General features: G+C 35.6%; 1 protein-coding gene across 1 annotated transcript in view; it reads right to left on the bottom strand.

Moving 5' to 3' along the window:
• ptch1 (patched 1) overlaps window positions 1-16,660 on the bottom strand; it is a 73,602-nt gene that overhangs the window by 2,641 nt on the left and 54,301 nt on the right. Inside the window, exons 17-21 of the mRNA XM_028458670.1 lie at window positions 14,920-15,103; window positions 11,246-11,526; window positions 7,441-7,578; window positions 6,526-6,668; window positions 164-263 (exon numbers count right to left, since the gene is read on the bottom strand). Coding sequence (XP_028314471.1) covers window positions 164-263; window positions 6,526-6,668; window positions 7,441-7,578; window positions 11,246-11,526; window positions 14,920-15,103 — 846 coding nt within the window. The remainder of the gene's footprint in view (window positions 1-163; window positions 264-6,525; window positions 6,669-7,440; window positions 7,579-11,245; window positions 11,527-14,919; window positions 15,104-16,660) is intronic.

The following is a 16,660-nucleotide window of genomic DNA, read 5'->3' as shown; positions in this document are numbered from 1 at the left end:
CATTATTATTTGGGTTCTTCTTCCCTTTATCCCTCTATTTATTCTTTAAGGGCTTAACGGGGAACTTGGGGACGGTATTTCATTTTGTACATCTTATGCATATAATGACAAATAAAAATTAGTGAATCCTTTTGTTGCTTTTTTTTTTAAATGATAATGTTACCTCTGGGTAGGGTCCGAAGTAGGAGAGTAACACTGGAAGAAGAACCAATCCATTCAGCACTCCAAGAACTGTGAGGATGGCTAACACTGCAAAGAAATACCTGCAAAATACAAACAAAGGATTTATTTTGATGTAAAGTCTGGTAACAAAATAAATAAATAAATAAACAAACTTATAAAGCTGCTAAACATCCATCACAAATGCCCAAAATCATACACAGGTTATAATAAATCTCCCTCTCAGTCATACACAGTAGTAGAGCTGCAGATTAATCGCATATTTCAAGAGAATTGTTCACTTTGGTATAATATAAATTTGGCACAGACTGTCGAAGGGCAACTATTTTGGAACATATGTACACTTTCTGCTGACATCTCGTTTTGTCTGATCCGAGCATTTTTTGGTTATATAATAACCATTGAATAGCAATGACGGCCATCTTAAAAAATGGCTGCCCTTAGAGAGTGTCTGTGCCATATTCATACTTTTATACCAAAGTGAAGGTTTTTCTTTTTACTAATCTGCTGCACTATAGAGAAATGGAGAGCGAGCGTCCAACTAAAAGCAGCTTCACAAAATTACAAAATAGATTTCAATAAAAACACATAAAATTACTCCAAAAACAACCGAGGCCAAAAAAAAATTGAATGAAAAACGTACAAATTATGAGGAAATTATACAAAAAAACAACGAAATGACACAAAAAAATATACAAAACATAAAAATGACAAAAAATGACATGAAAAACATACAAATTACAAGGAAATTATACAAAATTACACAAAATGACATAAAAAAATATACAAAAATTAGAGAAAGATTTACAAAATGACAACAAAACGTAAAAATTACGTCAAAAACATAAGATGACAACAAACCCCACAAAAATTACATGAAAAACATACAAATTGAGAGGAAATTATATACAAAAAAAACAACAAAATTACATTTTAAAAAAATATACAAAATGACTCCAAAACAAACCCCACAAAAAATGACATGGAAATTTAAATTTTACAGAACAACAAAATTGAATTCAAAAATATACAAAAATGAGAGAAAATTATACAAAATTAACAACAAAACATAAAGTGAGTCCAAAAACACACATAATACCAGACACAGAAAAGCAGAAATGTACCTTGTGTGTTTCTAAGTCCTGCCAAAGAGGTTTAGTCTTTAAGAAGGCGCAGAGAGAAAAGAAAGGGGCATAATTAGCCGTCGCTGGTTAATTCAAAGGCACAGGAGGGAAAAAAGTCTGGGTGGGAGTGTGTGTGTGTGGGGGGGGGGGGGGGGTTATTGGGGACGAGGGTACTCTCTCCTCTCTCCTGGGTGTGTGGTGTATAAGCAAACAAGAAGAAAACAAAGCAGCCAGGAATGTGAAGGGAGGGGGAACGGGGTGAAAAGAGGGTAAAAATGGGAGGGGGGGGGGACGTTGGGCCATGGAGGGGCACCAGAGGACAGGGGGCCTCCCTCTCCTCTCCTCTCCTCTCTGGACCCTCCAATAGGAACGAAACGGAGAAGCAAACAAATGAAGTGGAGGGTATAGAATTTAAACAATTTAGTCTGTGGAGAAGATAAGTGGAGCACCACCTCTACTCCTTCTCTCTCTCTCTTCCTTCTTTCCTGCTAAGCTCTTGTGAAATTCCCGGCCCCTCCACAATCCCCTCCATCTAATTAAATCTCCAATGTATCAGGTAAGAGTAAGACCCCCTCCAATCTACTCTAAATCCCTTTCTTCCTCTATGGTTCCCCAACGGAAACGCTGCAGTTTGAAGGAACGTTTAAAACATCATCATCAATAGACGACTCTGCTCACTGATTGGTTGAGATCAAAATCGAATACTGACGTACTATCCACTACAAAAGTATATACTGTCTAGTATATACTATTAGTTTGATTAAGATGATGAGCGTTCCCATTGAAGTACACTTCCAAGTTTCCCAAGATGCATTTGGAATCTACAACGACAAAAACCTAAATCACACTGAGGCTAAATATTTCTGTTGATTCTCCACCTTTACTTTGAAAGTATTGAAAACATTTGAAGTGAGAAAGTGACCAAGTAGAATATCAACATGTGCTCATTTGATCCATAAAACTCACATAGACACATTTCATGCTGATATTTTGGAGATTTTTGGAGACCTTCCATTGTGCTACTGACAAAACTTCAGGTTAAACTTCAAAATAAGAGCCCTATCCACAAAAGCGTTAAAAAACTAATGAAAGACAAATAGAGATGCTTTTATTTTGAAAAGGGGATGACTGATTTTTAACTTAAAGTTGGTTCCAGGACCATTTTACATTCCACTTCTGACTACTGTGCCCACTGTGCATCTAAATGACATCATTTTTTAATATCATCAAAAAAAAAAAAAATAAATAAATAAAAAAAAAAAATCAATTCTCAATTTTATTCCATTATTTTTACCCTTCAAAAATATAGAAAAAAATTAACAAAATTAAACACTTAAACACAAATGTATCTATTGTGGGGAGGAATACAAAAAAGTGACAAATCCTAAGTCAATATTTTTCCCACTGTTTGCATAATAACTACATTAGAACATTACAGGTGGTTTTATGCAATAGTTCTTTAATTAACCCCTCATACACATATACACATTGTTTTTTACAAATACACAAAAATGTATTTAAAAAAAAAAAAACAGGGTACATGATTTACTATAATTTCTCTCTTCAGTTACACAGGTGCACACTTCCTATTAGGACAGAGAAAAAGAATGCTCTAGAAGCGATTGATGACCATCATTTCCCTTAAGATTTCAAAATAAAAGCCCCCTTCTCCATCTTCAATCAGATTATCCTGAACCATTTCTGTAAATCAAACTTTGTCATCACTGGGATCATATTTCCATACACACCAGAAGGGGTCACGTCACCTTTTGACACACACACACATACACACACACATATACACATATACACACAAACATACCAGGCTGAGTGCCCTGTCGAGCTGTTTAGAGTGAAAACATTCACGGGGGCTGACTGAGGGGAAAGTCAGGGAAACATTTCTTTCTGCACAAGCAGAAAAATACGATGTGGGCCTGTTGTTATTGCAGCGTCTTGGGGCGCTGCTTTGTTTGCTCACACAACAGCAGAACCTTTAAATGGAGGCCACAGAAACCAGAGCACAGCAGTGGAGGTGTGTGTGTGTGTGTGTGTGTGTCTATGAGTGTATATCTTTGTGTGTTCTTCACATTGGCAGGCACGCCACCATTGACCCCATGATTACAGGGTCAGGGAGCAGGTGTGTGTGTGTGTGTGTGTGTAGGTAAACCTATGATGTGATGTGGCTCTAATAATACTTTGAGTTCAGTGGAAACAGACAGTGTTCTTTCATTTTCTTAACTTGTTAAAAAAAGGCATGTTTTACATTTACTTTTGGTCTGTATTTTGTGAGCTATTGTTCTCATTTTGTCTAATGTCGTATTGATATTATGTGCCATTTTGAGTTATTTTATGTATTTTTCTCTCATTTTGTGCATTTTTGTTTTTGTTTTGTGTATTTTTTGTCACATTGTGTGTTTTTTTTAAGTCATTTTGTGTATTTTCCTGTCATTTATTTTCTTTTGTTTTGTGTGTTTTGAGTTGTTTTGTGTCTTTTTGGAGACATTTTTGTGTAAATCTGTTGAAATTCAGTAATTGTGTGTTTTTGGAGTCATTTTGTGTATAATTGTTGTTTTGTGTGTTTTTGAAGTAATTTTTGAGCAAAAATAAATTTGTCAGTTTTTGTTGTTTTTTGTGCGCTACTTTTATCATTTTGTGTAATTTTGCATTTTTTTGTGGTAATTTTATGTATTTTTCCTAATTTTTTTGTCTCATTTTGTGAGTTTTGTTTTTGTCTTGTGTATTTTTGTCATATTGTGTGTTTTTGAAGACATTTTGTGTATTTATGTTGTAATAATGTGTTTTTAGAGAATATTTTTGTGTATAATTGTTGCTGTTTTGTGTGTTTTTGAAGTAATTTTTGAGCATTTTGTTAAGTCTGCTGTGTTGGTCAAAATTTTCTCCAAATAAAATACATTTTTGTCAGTTTTTTGTGCACTATTATTATCATTTTGTGTAATTTTGCGTTATTTTGTGGTGATTTTATGTATTTTTCCTAATTTTTTTTCTCATTTTGTGACTTTTTGTTCTTGTCTTGTCATTTATTTTGTTTTGTGTTGTGTTATGAGTCATTATGTGTATTTCTGTGTTTTTGGAGTCATTTTTGTCTATAATTATTGTTGTTTTGTGTGTTTTTGAAGTCATTTTCGAGCATTTTGTTAAGTCTGCTGTGTTCAGTCAAAAATTTCTCTCAATGAAGTAATTTTGGTCTGTTTTTGTGTCTTTTTTGTTTTCTGTTGTGTGCTATTGTTCTCATTTTGTGTTATTTTATGTATTTTCCTCTCATTTTGTGCATTTTTGTTCTTGTCATGTATTTTTTTTTGTTAAAAAAAGCTACCGACACTGAGCCTTCACAGCATGTCGTTTTCAATTTCCACTCTTCCTGTCTTTTCACGGCTGCTCTCTCTCGCCCCCCCACTCTGTTACTCCTTCCTCTGCTTATAAATGTCTGGAGAAGGCAGTTAAAGTCACTGGAGGAGATTTACAAAAGCCAGAGGACCTTCCTGCTCTCCCGCTCTCCTCTGGTCCAGTTCACATTTCTTCCCTTCCTTCTCCTTTTCCCTCCACTTCTCTGTAAAACTCCCTCCCAGTCTCCTCCTACTTCTCGTGACCTTAAACTCCATCCTTCCCCTGGTTTCCCCTAAAATGTCAGGCATGAGAGAGTTTAAGGGGGAACAGAAGAAAGAAGTAAAGGATTGAATTTGCTTCTTTGGCATCTTTGAATTTCATCGTTTTTGTGGGTAATTGTTGTTGTTTCGTCAAACAAATGTGATTGTCTGATCTGAGGGCCACATTATTAACATTCATGTCAGTATTTAGAATAATTATCAACTTGATTAATACAGGAAACAATGGTTTGGTCTGTTTTTGTAGTCATTTTGCATGTTACTGTTGACTATTGGGTCAAATTTATTTTGTACATTTTTCTCTCATTTTGTGAATTTTTGTTCTTGTTTTGTGTATTCTTTGTCATGTTGTGTGTTTTTTTAAGTCATTAAAATTTTCCTTTTATTTTTTGTTTTTGGAGTCATTTTTGTATTATTTTATGTATTTTTCTCTTATTTTGTGCATTTTTGAAGTCATTTTGCGTATTTTCCTGTCATTTATTTTCTTTTGTTTTGTGTGTTATGAGTTGTTTTGTGTCTTTTTAGAGACATTTTTGTGTAAATCTGTTGAAATTCAGTAATTTTGTTCATGTAATTGTGTGTTTTTGGAGTTATTTTGTGTATTTTCATGTTATTTTTTGTTTCTGGAGTCATTTTTGTGTATTTATGTTGTTGTTTTGTTTGTTTTTTAAGTCATTGTTGAGCATTTTGTTAAGTCTGCTGTATTAAGTCAATATTTTCTCCAAAAAAAAGTAATTTTGTGCATTTACTTTTGGTCTGTTTTCATGTATTTGTTGTTTTTTGTGTGCTATTGTTCTCATTTTGGGTAATATTCCCTTGTTTTGTGGTGATTTTATGTATTTTTGTAACTCTTCTCTCATTTTGTGAATTTTTGTTCTCATCTTGTGTATTTTATGTCATATTGTGTGTTTTTGAAGTCATTTACAGTATTTTCCTGCTATTTTTTGTTTTGTTTTGAGTGTTACGAGTCACTTTGTGTATTTTTGTTGTCATTTTGTGTTTTTTGGTCACTTTTGAGTGAAATTGTCATTGTTTTGTGTGTTTTTGAAGTCATATTTTTAGCATTTTGTCATGTATTTTTAGCCATATTGTGTGTTTTTGAAGACATTTTTGTGTTTATGAATTCACTTTTGTGTATCTGTTGAAATTATGTGATTTTTGAGCATTTTCTTAAGTCTGCTGGCGTTCTTAAGTCAATATTTTTCTTCAAATAAAAGCAATTTTGTGCATTTACAAAAAAACAAAAAAAAAGGAGGATGTTTATCAACTGCAATTGAATGTCTGGCAGAATGAGGCCATATCACAGGGAAGACAGGGAACAAACTAGAACAAAAATGGAAAAAAACACAAAAGGAAGAAGCTCTTCTTTCTTTTCTGTTTTTTTTTTTAAGGATGCGGGTGTAAGAGAAGACAGAGGCTGGTCATGCTTGACTTGTGTAAGGTGTAGATTCCACAGTGATAAACACGTTAAGGCACGCTCTGCACACATCAAGGACACCCAACACAGACCTTAAGATAACCTCTGGAAGGAATAATCTCCCTCCACTGAAGGACGCTAGAAGTTTCTTTCTAGGGGGCGGAGTGATTTAGCGTCTCACCTGACTATGAAGTCAAATTCCGAGCCGGCAAGCATCAGGACGCCCAACAGAGTGGAAAAGGCCCCGTCCAGCACCGGAGCAAACATGTGCTCCAGAGCCAGCACTGCCCGCTTGTGTCGGTCCCCGATGGCGGTCAGGAACGCCTGCAACGCACACACCAGCACACGTGCACGCTCAGAAATGTTCCCAACAGACGGAGCTTTGATAAAAACATGGATTATATGTTTCATTAACCCACATGTATCAAACTCAAGGCCCGGGGGCTGAATCTGGCCCTTTTGAGCAATTAATTTGGCCCGCAAGAAAAAGCAATAATAATAATAATAAATAATAAAAACATAAATACACATTCATACTAATGTACAAATTGGCAGTCATTTTCTAATTTCAAATTGATGACAAAAAAAAAAAAAAAATTCTGCAAATTTCCTCCAAATACTCCACTAAATATAATTATTAAATTTTTATGTATTTGTTTATTTAACAGGGGCATTGTGCACCAGAGTTAGCAAATAGCTAATTTACATCTGCAGCACCTGAGCAGGTAAACAAGAAAATACAAGTTGGAGATATACAAGCACATGCATTAAAAATGAATTAATCAGTAAAACATTTTTTATAAATTACAATGCAGTCCAAGTAACATGATAATAAATATAATTAAATAATAATAAATAACATATAGAAATATATTTAAATATTAAATAATTGTTCATAATATCAATAAAATGCATGTTAATTTTAGTTTTAGGTCATTTAATGCTTGGATATTGTTGGTTTCATATACGTTATATGTAATTTATAGCGAGAAGTGCTAAAATCTGGGGCCCCACCAAATTGAGACCAAATTGGTCTGTATGTGGCCCCTGAACTATGATGAGTTTGACACCCCTGCTCTAACCCATTAATGCGTACCAGGGCCACGTGCACGGTGAACTCCACTCCGATGCCCACGGAGGCAATGAGGATGACCACGGGGACGGCGCTGAGTTTGATTCCCATCAGCCCCATGAACCCGAACAGCTCCACCGTCATGAGAGAGAGAACCAACACCTGGAGGGAGACAAGACGATTGGTTAAAGCAGGGGTTCTCAACCCTGAGGTCAGGACCCCAAGACCCAGGGAGGGGGCCGCCAGATGCCTTCAGGAAACAGAATATTTTGAACAATTTGAGCCCATTTATGCTTATTTTTTTTACCCTTTTTCTGCAACTACACCCAACTTTAACCTATTTTCATCACTTTTTCTTGCCATATTTTTGCTCCTTTAAATGCATTTTTTCTACATTACTCCCATTTCTGACACTTCTCTATCAAATTTTAATGCCTTTGCTGCACTTTTTAACCTCTTTCAAGACATTTTGGCACTTATAAACCCTTTCCACCACTTTTCCACCACATGTCACATATGTTGACCCATTATTGTCACTTAACCTCGTTATTCTATATTTCACATTTATTTTTTGCAATTTTAACCACATTCACTACTTGTCATGACCATTATTTGCCAGTTTGAATAAATTCTGTTTTTAAATTACATTACCCCAATCCCCCCTCCCCCCATTTCTGCCAATTTTAAACCAATATTGGCACTTTAAACCCTTTTTACCACTTTTTCTGTCTGTTTTTGGCCACTTTAATTTGCAACTTTTGCACAATTTCTGTGGTTTTTAAAATCCCATTTCACCACATCTTCCGCCATTTTTGGTCACTTTTAACCCATTTTATTTCTGATTAAAACAAGGATTTACATCTTTAAGATGACTATATACTATGATGCAAATAATAATAAACATCCTGGATAACAGTGGATATTATTAAGATGAATAAATAAATGTGGTTATCACAGATTCATAGAACAATGGACCATCATTTTACTGACTTTATGGATGGACCCCAAAAATCTCTCCCCTTTATTCCCCCTTATAGATGACCCTGTCTCCACATGACTGTTCTTCAATGTTCATGTCTGTGTTCAACCACCTTCAGCTACAGTGGGGGTCCCCACTCTCTGGAACCTTTATTTTGTGGGGACTGTGGGCTGAAAAAGGTTGAGAATCCCTGATTTAAAGGGTGGGAAAGTTTGGCTAAAGTAGCTTTTATTCTTTATTCTTGTTTCAAAATATAGAAAGATCGGCCTCTAAGAAGAAACAATCTAGTGTGTGTGTGTGTGTGTGTGTGTGTGTGTGTGTGTGTGTGTGTGTGTGTGTGTGTGTGTGTGCGTGTGTGTGTGGGGACAGGAGCTAAGACTCAGGTTACATGAGGCCCAGATCCTTTGAAGCTAGCTAAGGTGCACATGGGATGGGAAGTGTGTGTGTGTATATGTGTGTGTGTGTGTGTGTGTGTATATGTGTGTATATTTGTGTGTGTGTGTACCTCCAAAGAAAAAGTGGTATTAATATCATTGATTGTCCCGATGCAGTGACGATAACACAAATTAAAGCAGCTAAAAATGACTGATGATAATACTTGAAGTGACACCGACCTGTGTTTCAATGTCTAACATCAAGAACGATTAAAAGTGAGTGGATTCAGAACGATGTGCGTGAGACGACTTGTAAAACAAAGCCAGCGTCTGAGTGTTTAGAAAGGGATTAAAAAGGCGAGCGGCTGCAGGGCTTTGAAAGAGCTGGAGGGTTGAGGGTTGATGTTATAAAGGTCGGCTGTGGTCTGGCCCTTGACGCCTTGCCATAACTTCTCTTTTGATCTCACCAGTAAAGCCTGAAGGATGAACATGAAGTCCCCTCCTGCCTGGTTTAAGGGATCTGGTGGCCTGGCCACTGCCTGTTGTAAAATACAGGCCCTCTTTGAGAGAAAAGCCAGACTCGGCTCTGCTCTGTGTGTTTAAATTAGTGCGTGTGCCGTACCTTTACACTTTAGTACCTGATGTGTGCACGTCTGCACATGTCCACGTGTGCTCAGGGCCACTTTATGGTCTGTATGTTAATAGAAGCTTGTGTGTGCGTGACCGTTAAAAGTGCTCGGACACATGAACAGGAGAGGATTAGTGTAGATCAGAGTCGGGCAACTGTTATCGCAGCGGGGCCACAAAAATGTGATTGTGTCGGATCTGAGGGCCACATCATCAAACTGAGCAATAACACAGGAAAGAACAAAGAGTTTTGTATATTTTCTGTTGATGTGTGTATTTATGTACGTTTTTGAAGGTTTTTGTTGGTGTATTTTTCTGACAATTAGTGGTTTTTTTGTTGTCATTTTGGGTATTTTTGCTGTTGTTTTGTCTGTTTTTGCTATTTTTGTTTTAATTTTCTACCTTTCTGGTAGAAAATTCTTTTTGGTCTTTTTTTGGTGCATTTTTGTTGTCATTTTATACGTTTCTGTCTGGCATTTGTTTTTAATTTTTTATGTTTTTTTCTGACAATTAGTGTATTTTTGTTGTCATTTTGTTTGTTTTTGGTATTTTTGTTGTCATTTGACATTTTTCGTCAGTTTGTCTGTTTTATTGTTGGTTTTTTTTCCGTTTTTGCGCTTTTGCTTTGATGTATTTAGAGCCAATTTTGTGTATTCGTTGGAGTACATTTTGTGTTTTTTTCTGCCATTTCTGATGTTGTATTTTTAGTTATTCTGTGTATTTCTCCACCATTCTGTGTATTTTTGCAGTTGTTTTGTGTATTTTTCCATCATTATGTGTGTTTTCTGTGTCATTTTGTTCATTTAGCCTGGGGGACACACAAAATTAGATCACGGGCCCCATGTGGCCCCTGGGCCACCAGTTACCCATGTCTGCTGTAGATGATGGGACACTGGAGCAACATTTCTCATTTATTTCAGTGTTGGTGTCTGGGATGGAACAGACTAAACAGAACAAGATAAACACTGATGACTGGGGCTACAATAACACACACTGTCTGACTCACTGTTTGGACCACACACGAAAACAAGACTTATGAAATCTACATTTATCACCACAGATATTAAGTACAGTAGAGCAGCTTCATTGATCCCATAGTTGGGACATTTACGGTCATTACAGCTCAGATTAAGTGCAAGAAAAATGATAAAAGCGTGATAATATTTTGAGAATGAAGTTTGAATTTTATTAGAATAAAGCCGTAATTCTATTACATTAAAGTTAACGTAATATTTTGAAATTAAAGTGGTAATATTTTGACAATAAAGTAGTAATTTCATGAGAATAAAGTCATAATATTTCAAGTTTAAAGTTGAAAGTCGTAATTTTACTAGATTAAACTTGTAATAATTCAAGATTAAAGTTGTAAAATTTCAAGATTAAAGTTGTAAAATTTCAAGATTAAAGTTGTAATTTTATGAGAATAAAGTCTTACTTTTATGAGAATAAAGTTGTAATTTTAATAGATTAAAGTTGTAAAATTTGGAGAAAAAAAGTCATAATTTTCTGTGAATAAAGTCATGATTCTATGCGAATAAAGTTGTAATTTTATTAGACTAATGTCGTAATATAACAAGATTAAAGTTGTATTATTTTGAGAAAAAAGTTGTAATTTTTGTGAATAAATTTAAACATTTAAAATTACTCCCAATTCCCAGCTAATTCCAATAAATAATTCCCAATAAAAAAAAATTCATTTTTGAACATTCCCTAAATTCCAACAGAAATTTACAGGACTTTGCCACAAATAATGAAAATCCAATGAACATCTTTGTGCTTTCAGACACTTTCGTTGTACTTTTGGCATGTGCATGTGGCAATAAACTTTATTCTATTCTATTCTACTTACGATGATGCCGGCGGTCCAGGGGTTGAGCAGGAAGAGGGCGCAGACCAGGAAGGTGCAGGCGAGGACGACACTGATGGACAACAGGAGCCAGTGGCGTAGACTAACGTACTGTTCCCAGAACAGGAACGGGTAGCCGTTGGGATACGAGGGCAGGCCCTGACGGCTGTAGTTGCTGCAGATCGCCCGCACGCTCTCGATGGCCTCCACAAACTGTGGCGTCTCACGAAGCCCGTTGAGGTAGAAGGGGAACTGTGCGTACTCGATGGGCTCAGCCGCCGGGACTGCAGAGAGGAAACAATGGGAAAAAGGCATTTATTTCAGTGGGAGCAACATAAAAACATCTGTTGAAATTGGAAATCCTACATCGCATCATATCAGACATTAGCAAAATTCACCAAAAACACATAAAAAAATAAAATACAATAAATCACAGAAAAATAAACAAAAAAACACAAACCATACTCAAGAATGCAAAAAACAACAACAAAAATACACAAAAATACAGAGAATGAAAGAAAAATAGATACAAAGCAATTATAGAAAAAGAGAAAAAATGTACTAAATCGAAGCAAAAACAAAAAAAATATTTTAAAAATGCACAAAATTTCACCCAAAACCCACAAAATTACATGAAAAATTACACAGAATGTCCGAAAAACATACAAAACAACAAAAATACAAAAAACCCCACAAAAAATAACAACAAAAATACACAAAATGATAACAAAATACAGAGAATGAAAGAAGAATATATACAAAACGTCAACGAAAAAATTAAAAAGAATGTACAAAATCAAAGCAAAAACACCACTCCAAAATCACATAAGATCACAAGAAAAATACACAAAAAGTGCAAAAATACACAAAATTAAAGAAGAACATCCAAAAATACAACCAAAAAAAAACATAGTTTATAAAAAAACACAAAAATTAAAAAAACAACACATAAAACCATTTGTCGTTTCCTGCATCAATAATCAGATTGATCATTATTTTAAATGCTGATCCTAATCCTGCAATGTGCTATGGAAATGTGTGTTTGTGTGTGTGTGTGTTGGGTCGGGGACTTCAGGGGGAGGAGATCCAAACAGAGGTGCATTGACTCCCACCCTGGCCACTGTGCAGCCCAGCCTGGCTAATAAGAGCCTATCAGTTCCAGACACAGACGCCTGTCAGAGCTTACGTTGATTCACCGTAATTACAGTGTCACAATCACAGCCATTGCCACACCCTCGACAGCACCGTCACAACAAGCACAATGTAGACGCATAAACACGTAAATGATAACAAAGTATTCATTGTGTTTAGCTTTAGATTTAGATTTTTTAGAGATAATCTGTCAACTGTACAATTATCTTTATTTCAATATAGATTTCAGCTGTGCTCCCAAAGGAAAACTCAAGCACATCTGAACTCTTCAGGCTGCTTATTTGATGTAATCCACCCTCCCATAATGGGATTCTTACTTAATATCAGACATGGCTCCAGGGGTCACACAGATATACACAAACTGACAGCAAAAAGACTTAAAAATGACTGAAAAAGGTTAAGAAAAACACAAAACCAAAGAAAAAAATACATAGAAAATCATACAAAAAATACAAAACATACTCCAAAAACACAAACAACAACAAAATGAGAGAAAACTCAAATCAAAGCAAAAACAAAAGAAAAGTAGAAAAGGAAAACACAAAACAAAATCACAACAAAATATACACAAAATGACAGATAAGACAAAACAACAAAAATACCAAAAAACACTCCCAAAACGCAAAAAAACTAAAGCAAAAATGCAAAAAATTACCCCATAAAATGACAGTAAAATGCTAAACAACAACAACGACAACTCAAAACAAACAAAACGAGAAATAAATAAACCAAATGACAACTAAAATATAAGAAATTAACCCCAACTGTGATAAAAGTTTCTAACATCTGCTTAATATTCTGGTCACATGGTACAGTAAAATTCTAAAACGGAAATAGTTTATACAGGAGTGTGTGGACGTGAAAATAAAGACAATAAGAACAAGATAAGCTTCATGTTTAGGGTTACAGAGAGCGATCTGTGTGTGTGTGTCTGTAAGAGAGTTGGGAGTTTACATCTCTCTCAGCTGTAACTCACACACCAGTAAACATTGCTCACATGGAACAGCTGCTGAGGTTATGGTCAAAGAACGCCATGGAAGCTTAGACAAAAGCCAGTATTAAGCTAGTAAATGGAACTCAGCCACACAAATAAGACAGAGTTCGATCAAATGAATAATAATATAAAGCATGGGATTTTACGTGATGATGGAAAACGGACGGAAAACGTGAAATTCACATTCTGTAATGGAAAAACCACCCTAAATCTTTTTCTTTCTCTCTTTTTATTTAAAATCAGGCCCTAACATCACACGGAAATGCCTCACATGCATGTTTAAGGATGATATCATGCATTTACACACTACTTTGTGTGACAAACGGACGAATATTGCCAATTTGGCTTATTATCGCGTTCAAAATGTTGTGCTACGTGTTACAGTTCGACTAGTGATCGTGTTGTCCTGTGACTGAAAATGAATGCAGAGCTTCATCTAAATGTGTTTTTAATGTGTTGTGATGAACAAGCGGTTCAGATTATTATGACCTCATTCAAATCTGTGTTTTAGCTGAACTGGGGATCATTTTACCTGGTGACATCATGGTGGAAGTACGGTATTACACCTCTAACAACTTGACTACTTGAGATTTGGTGAAAATGGTGAGATTAAGTTGCAATTTAAGGTTTCACAAATAATCACATTTTGTCCATAAAATGGTCGAAAGTGTAGCGAATGAGATCTTGGGAATTTTTCTTCTTGTAGTGTATTTTCCATCAAAAAGTACTTTCAAAACACAACAAAAAATACGCAAAATGACAGAAAAATATACAAAACAACATATATACCCCAAAAATAAAACAAAACAAAAATAAACAAAATAAAGAGAAAAATACACAAAATGACTAAAAATACAAAAAAATTCCCCCCAAACTCACAAAATGACAATAAAATGCTAAACAACAACAATGACTAAACAAACAAATAACAAAATGACTCTAAAAACACAAAAATACCCAAAACAACTAAAAAACTAAAAATGACCCCCAAAACACACAAAAAAGTAATAAAATGATAAACAAGAACGACTCAAAACAACAACAAAAATACACAGAATGACTCCAAAAACAAACAAAATGAAATAAAAATACACAAAATGACAACTAAAATAGAAAAAAATCACCCCCAAAATGACAATAAAATGCTAAACAACAATGACTAAACAAACAAATAACAAAACAACTCAAAAAACACACAAAAATAACCCAATATGACAACTAAAAAACTAAAAATTACCCGCAAAACACACAAAATATCAATAAAATGCTGAACAACGACAACTCAAAACAACAACAAACATACACAGGATGAATCTCACAAAAACACACAGAATGACTCCAAAAACAAACCAAACCACACAAAATGAGAGAAAAATAAACAAAATGACAACTACAATACAAGAAAATAATCCCAACTGTGATGAAAGCTGCTAACTTCTGAGTAGTAGTCTAGTCTCACAGAAAACAAAATAGAAACGTAATATACTGGAGGCTGTGGTGACGTTCTAACAGAAACAGTTTTCTGACTTACTGCTGAGGAGTGTCTCAGACATGGAGTCGGTGCGGTCATGGAGCCATTCAGGAGGGTGTGGACGGAGGTTTGCCTGTGAGGCAGCGTAAGCCACAGGGTCGTTGCTGACCCAGGCAGTCAGGTAGATGTAGAACGCTCCAGGGTTGATGATCCCATCAGCGTCCACAAGCCTCTGACGGGTCAGCTGGAAAACACAAGAACAGACGAGGAATTACTCACACGGAAAACAAGTTTAGACCAGGGGTTCTCAACCTTAGGAAAGGACACAATTTGGGGTCGCAAGACACTGAGAGGGGGTCCCCAGATGCCTTCATAAAACAAAAACTATTTTTTGAACAGTTGGGGCACCGTTTTGCTTATTTTTACCCTATTTCTCCAACTACACCAAACTTCCCATATTTTAACCTATTTTTTATAACTTTTTCGTGCCATATTTGTGCCTTTTAATGCATTTTTGCTCCATTACTCACATTTCTGCCACTTCTTCATTAAATTTCAATGGCTTTTCGGTACATTTTTCCACTTTCAAGACATAAACCCTTTCCTCCACTTTTTTCCACCTGATCAGAATCAGAATCAGAAATGTTTTAATGACCAAGTACAGTTTTAAGGACAGTACAAGAAATTTGTCACATATGTTGACTCATTATTGTCACTTTTAACCTCTTTTCGCTATATTTCATACATATTTTTGCCAATTTAACCACATTCACAAATTGTAATGCCCATTATTTGCCAGTTTAAACTAATTTTTCCAATATTGACACTTGGAACCATTTTTGCTAGTTTTTCTGCAACTTTTAACCAATTTCTGTGGTTTTTAAAATCCCATTTCACCACCTTTACCACCATTTTTGGTCACTTTTAACCCATTTTATTTCTGATTAAAACAAGGATTTACATCTTTAAGATGACTGTATACTATGATGCAAATATGCAAATAATAATAAACTTCCTGGATAACAGCGGATATTATTCAGATGAATAAATAAATATAGTTATCACAGATTCATAGAACTGACTTTATGGATGGATCCCAAAAATCTCACCCTTTTATTCTCCCTTATAGAAGACCCTGTCTCCACATGACTGTTCTTCAATGTTCATGTCTGTGTTCAACCACCTTCAGGTAAAGTGGGGGTCCACACTCTCTGGAAGCTTTATTTTGGGGTTCGCAGGCTGAGAATCACTGGTTTATACTAAATTGGAGGCATCACAGTAGAAAATGGAGTTGAAACCTTTAGCTGTGAACACACGGCATGCTGGGAGATGTGAAGGTGAGCTGACCACACAAGCTGCTGACTGATGGTTTGTTCTCTTCCACATGAGTGAAAAAGAACAAACCCGCTTTCAATAGACTCCAATATTAGACCTCAACTCTGTTACCAAAATGAAGAAAAATCAACTCACAAAACCCTGGCTTCCTTTAGGAATATTTCTGTAATTCTGTTCACACCTTCCCGGAATTATTCGCCCACATTACAGAAGTGAAAACGCCGACTCAGCGTCTCTCTCTTCCAAAAGGAGATAGTGGCTTGCCAACCTCACACTGCCTTGACCACTCGGGGATGAATTTTTAATGAAAGCTTCACAGTTTTCGGTATTATTTATTTTCTGAGGGTATGAATAAAGTTGTGTGTCCTTGGGCTAACGTGTGTTTGGATAGTGAGAAGAACTACGACCAACCAGAAGAAACCCACAGAGTCTGAGTGAATACACAAAATCCACTCATAGCGACGAC

Source organism: Gouania willdenowi, chromosome 9, assembly GCF_900634775.1.
Source record: "Gouania willdenowi chromosome 9, fGouWil2.1, whole genome shotgun sequence".
Lineage (NCBI taxonomy): Eukaryota > Metazoa > Chordata > Actinopteri > Blenniiformes > Gobiesocidae > Gouania > Gouania willdenowi.
Note: the sequence above shows the minus strand (reverse complement) of the source record. Positions and strands in the feature narration are given on the sequence as shown.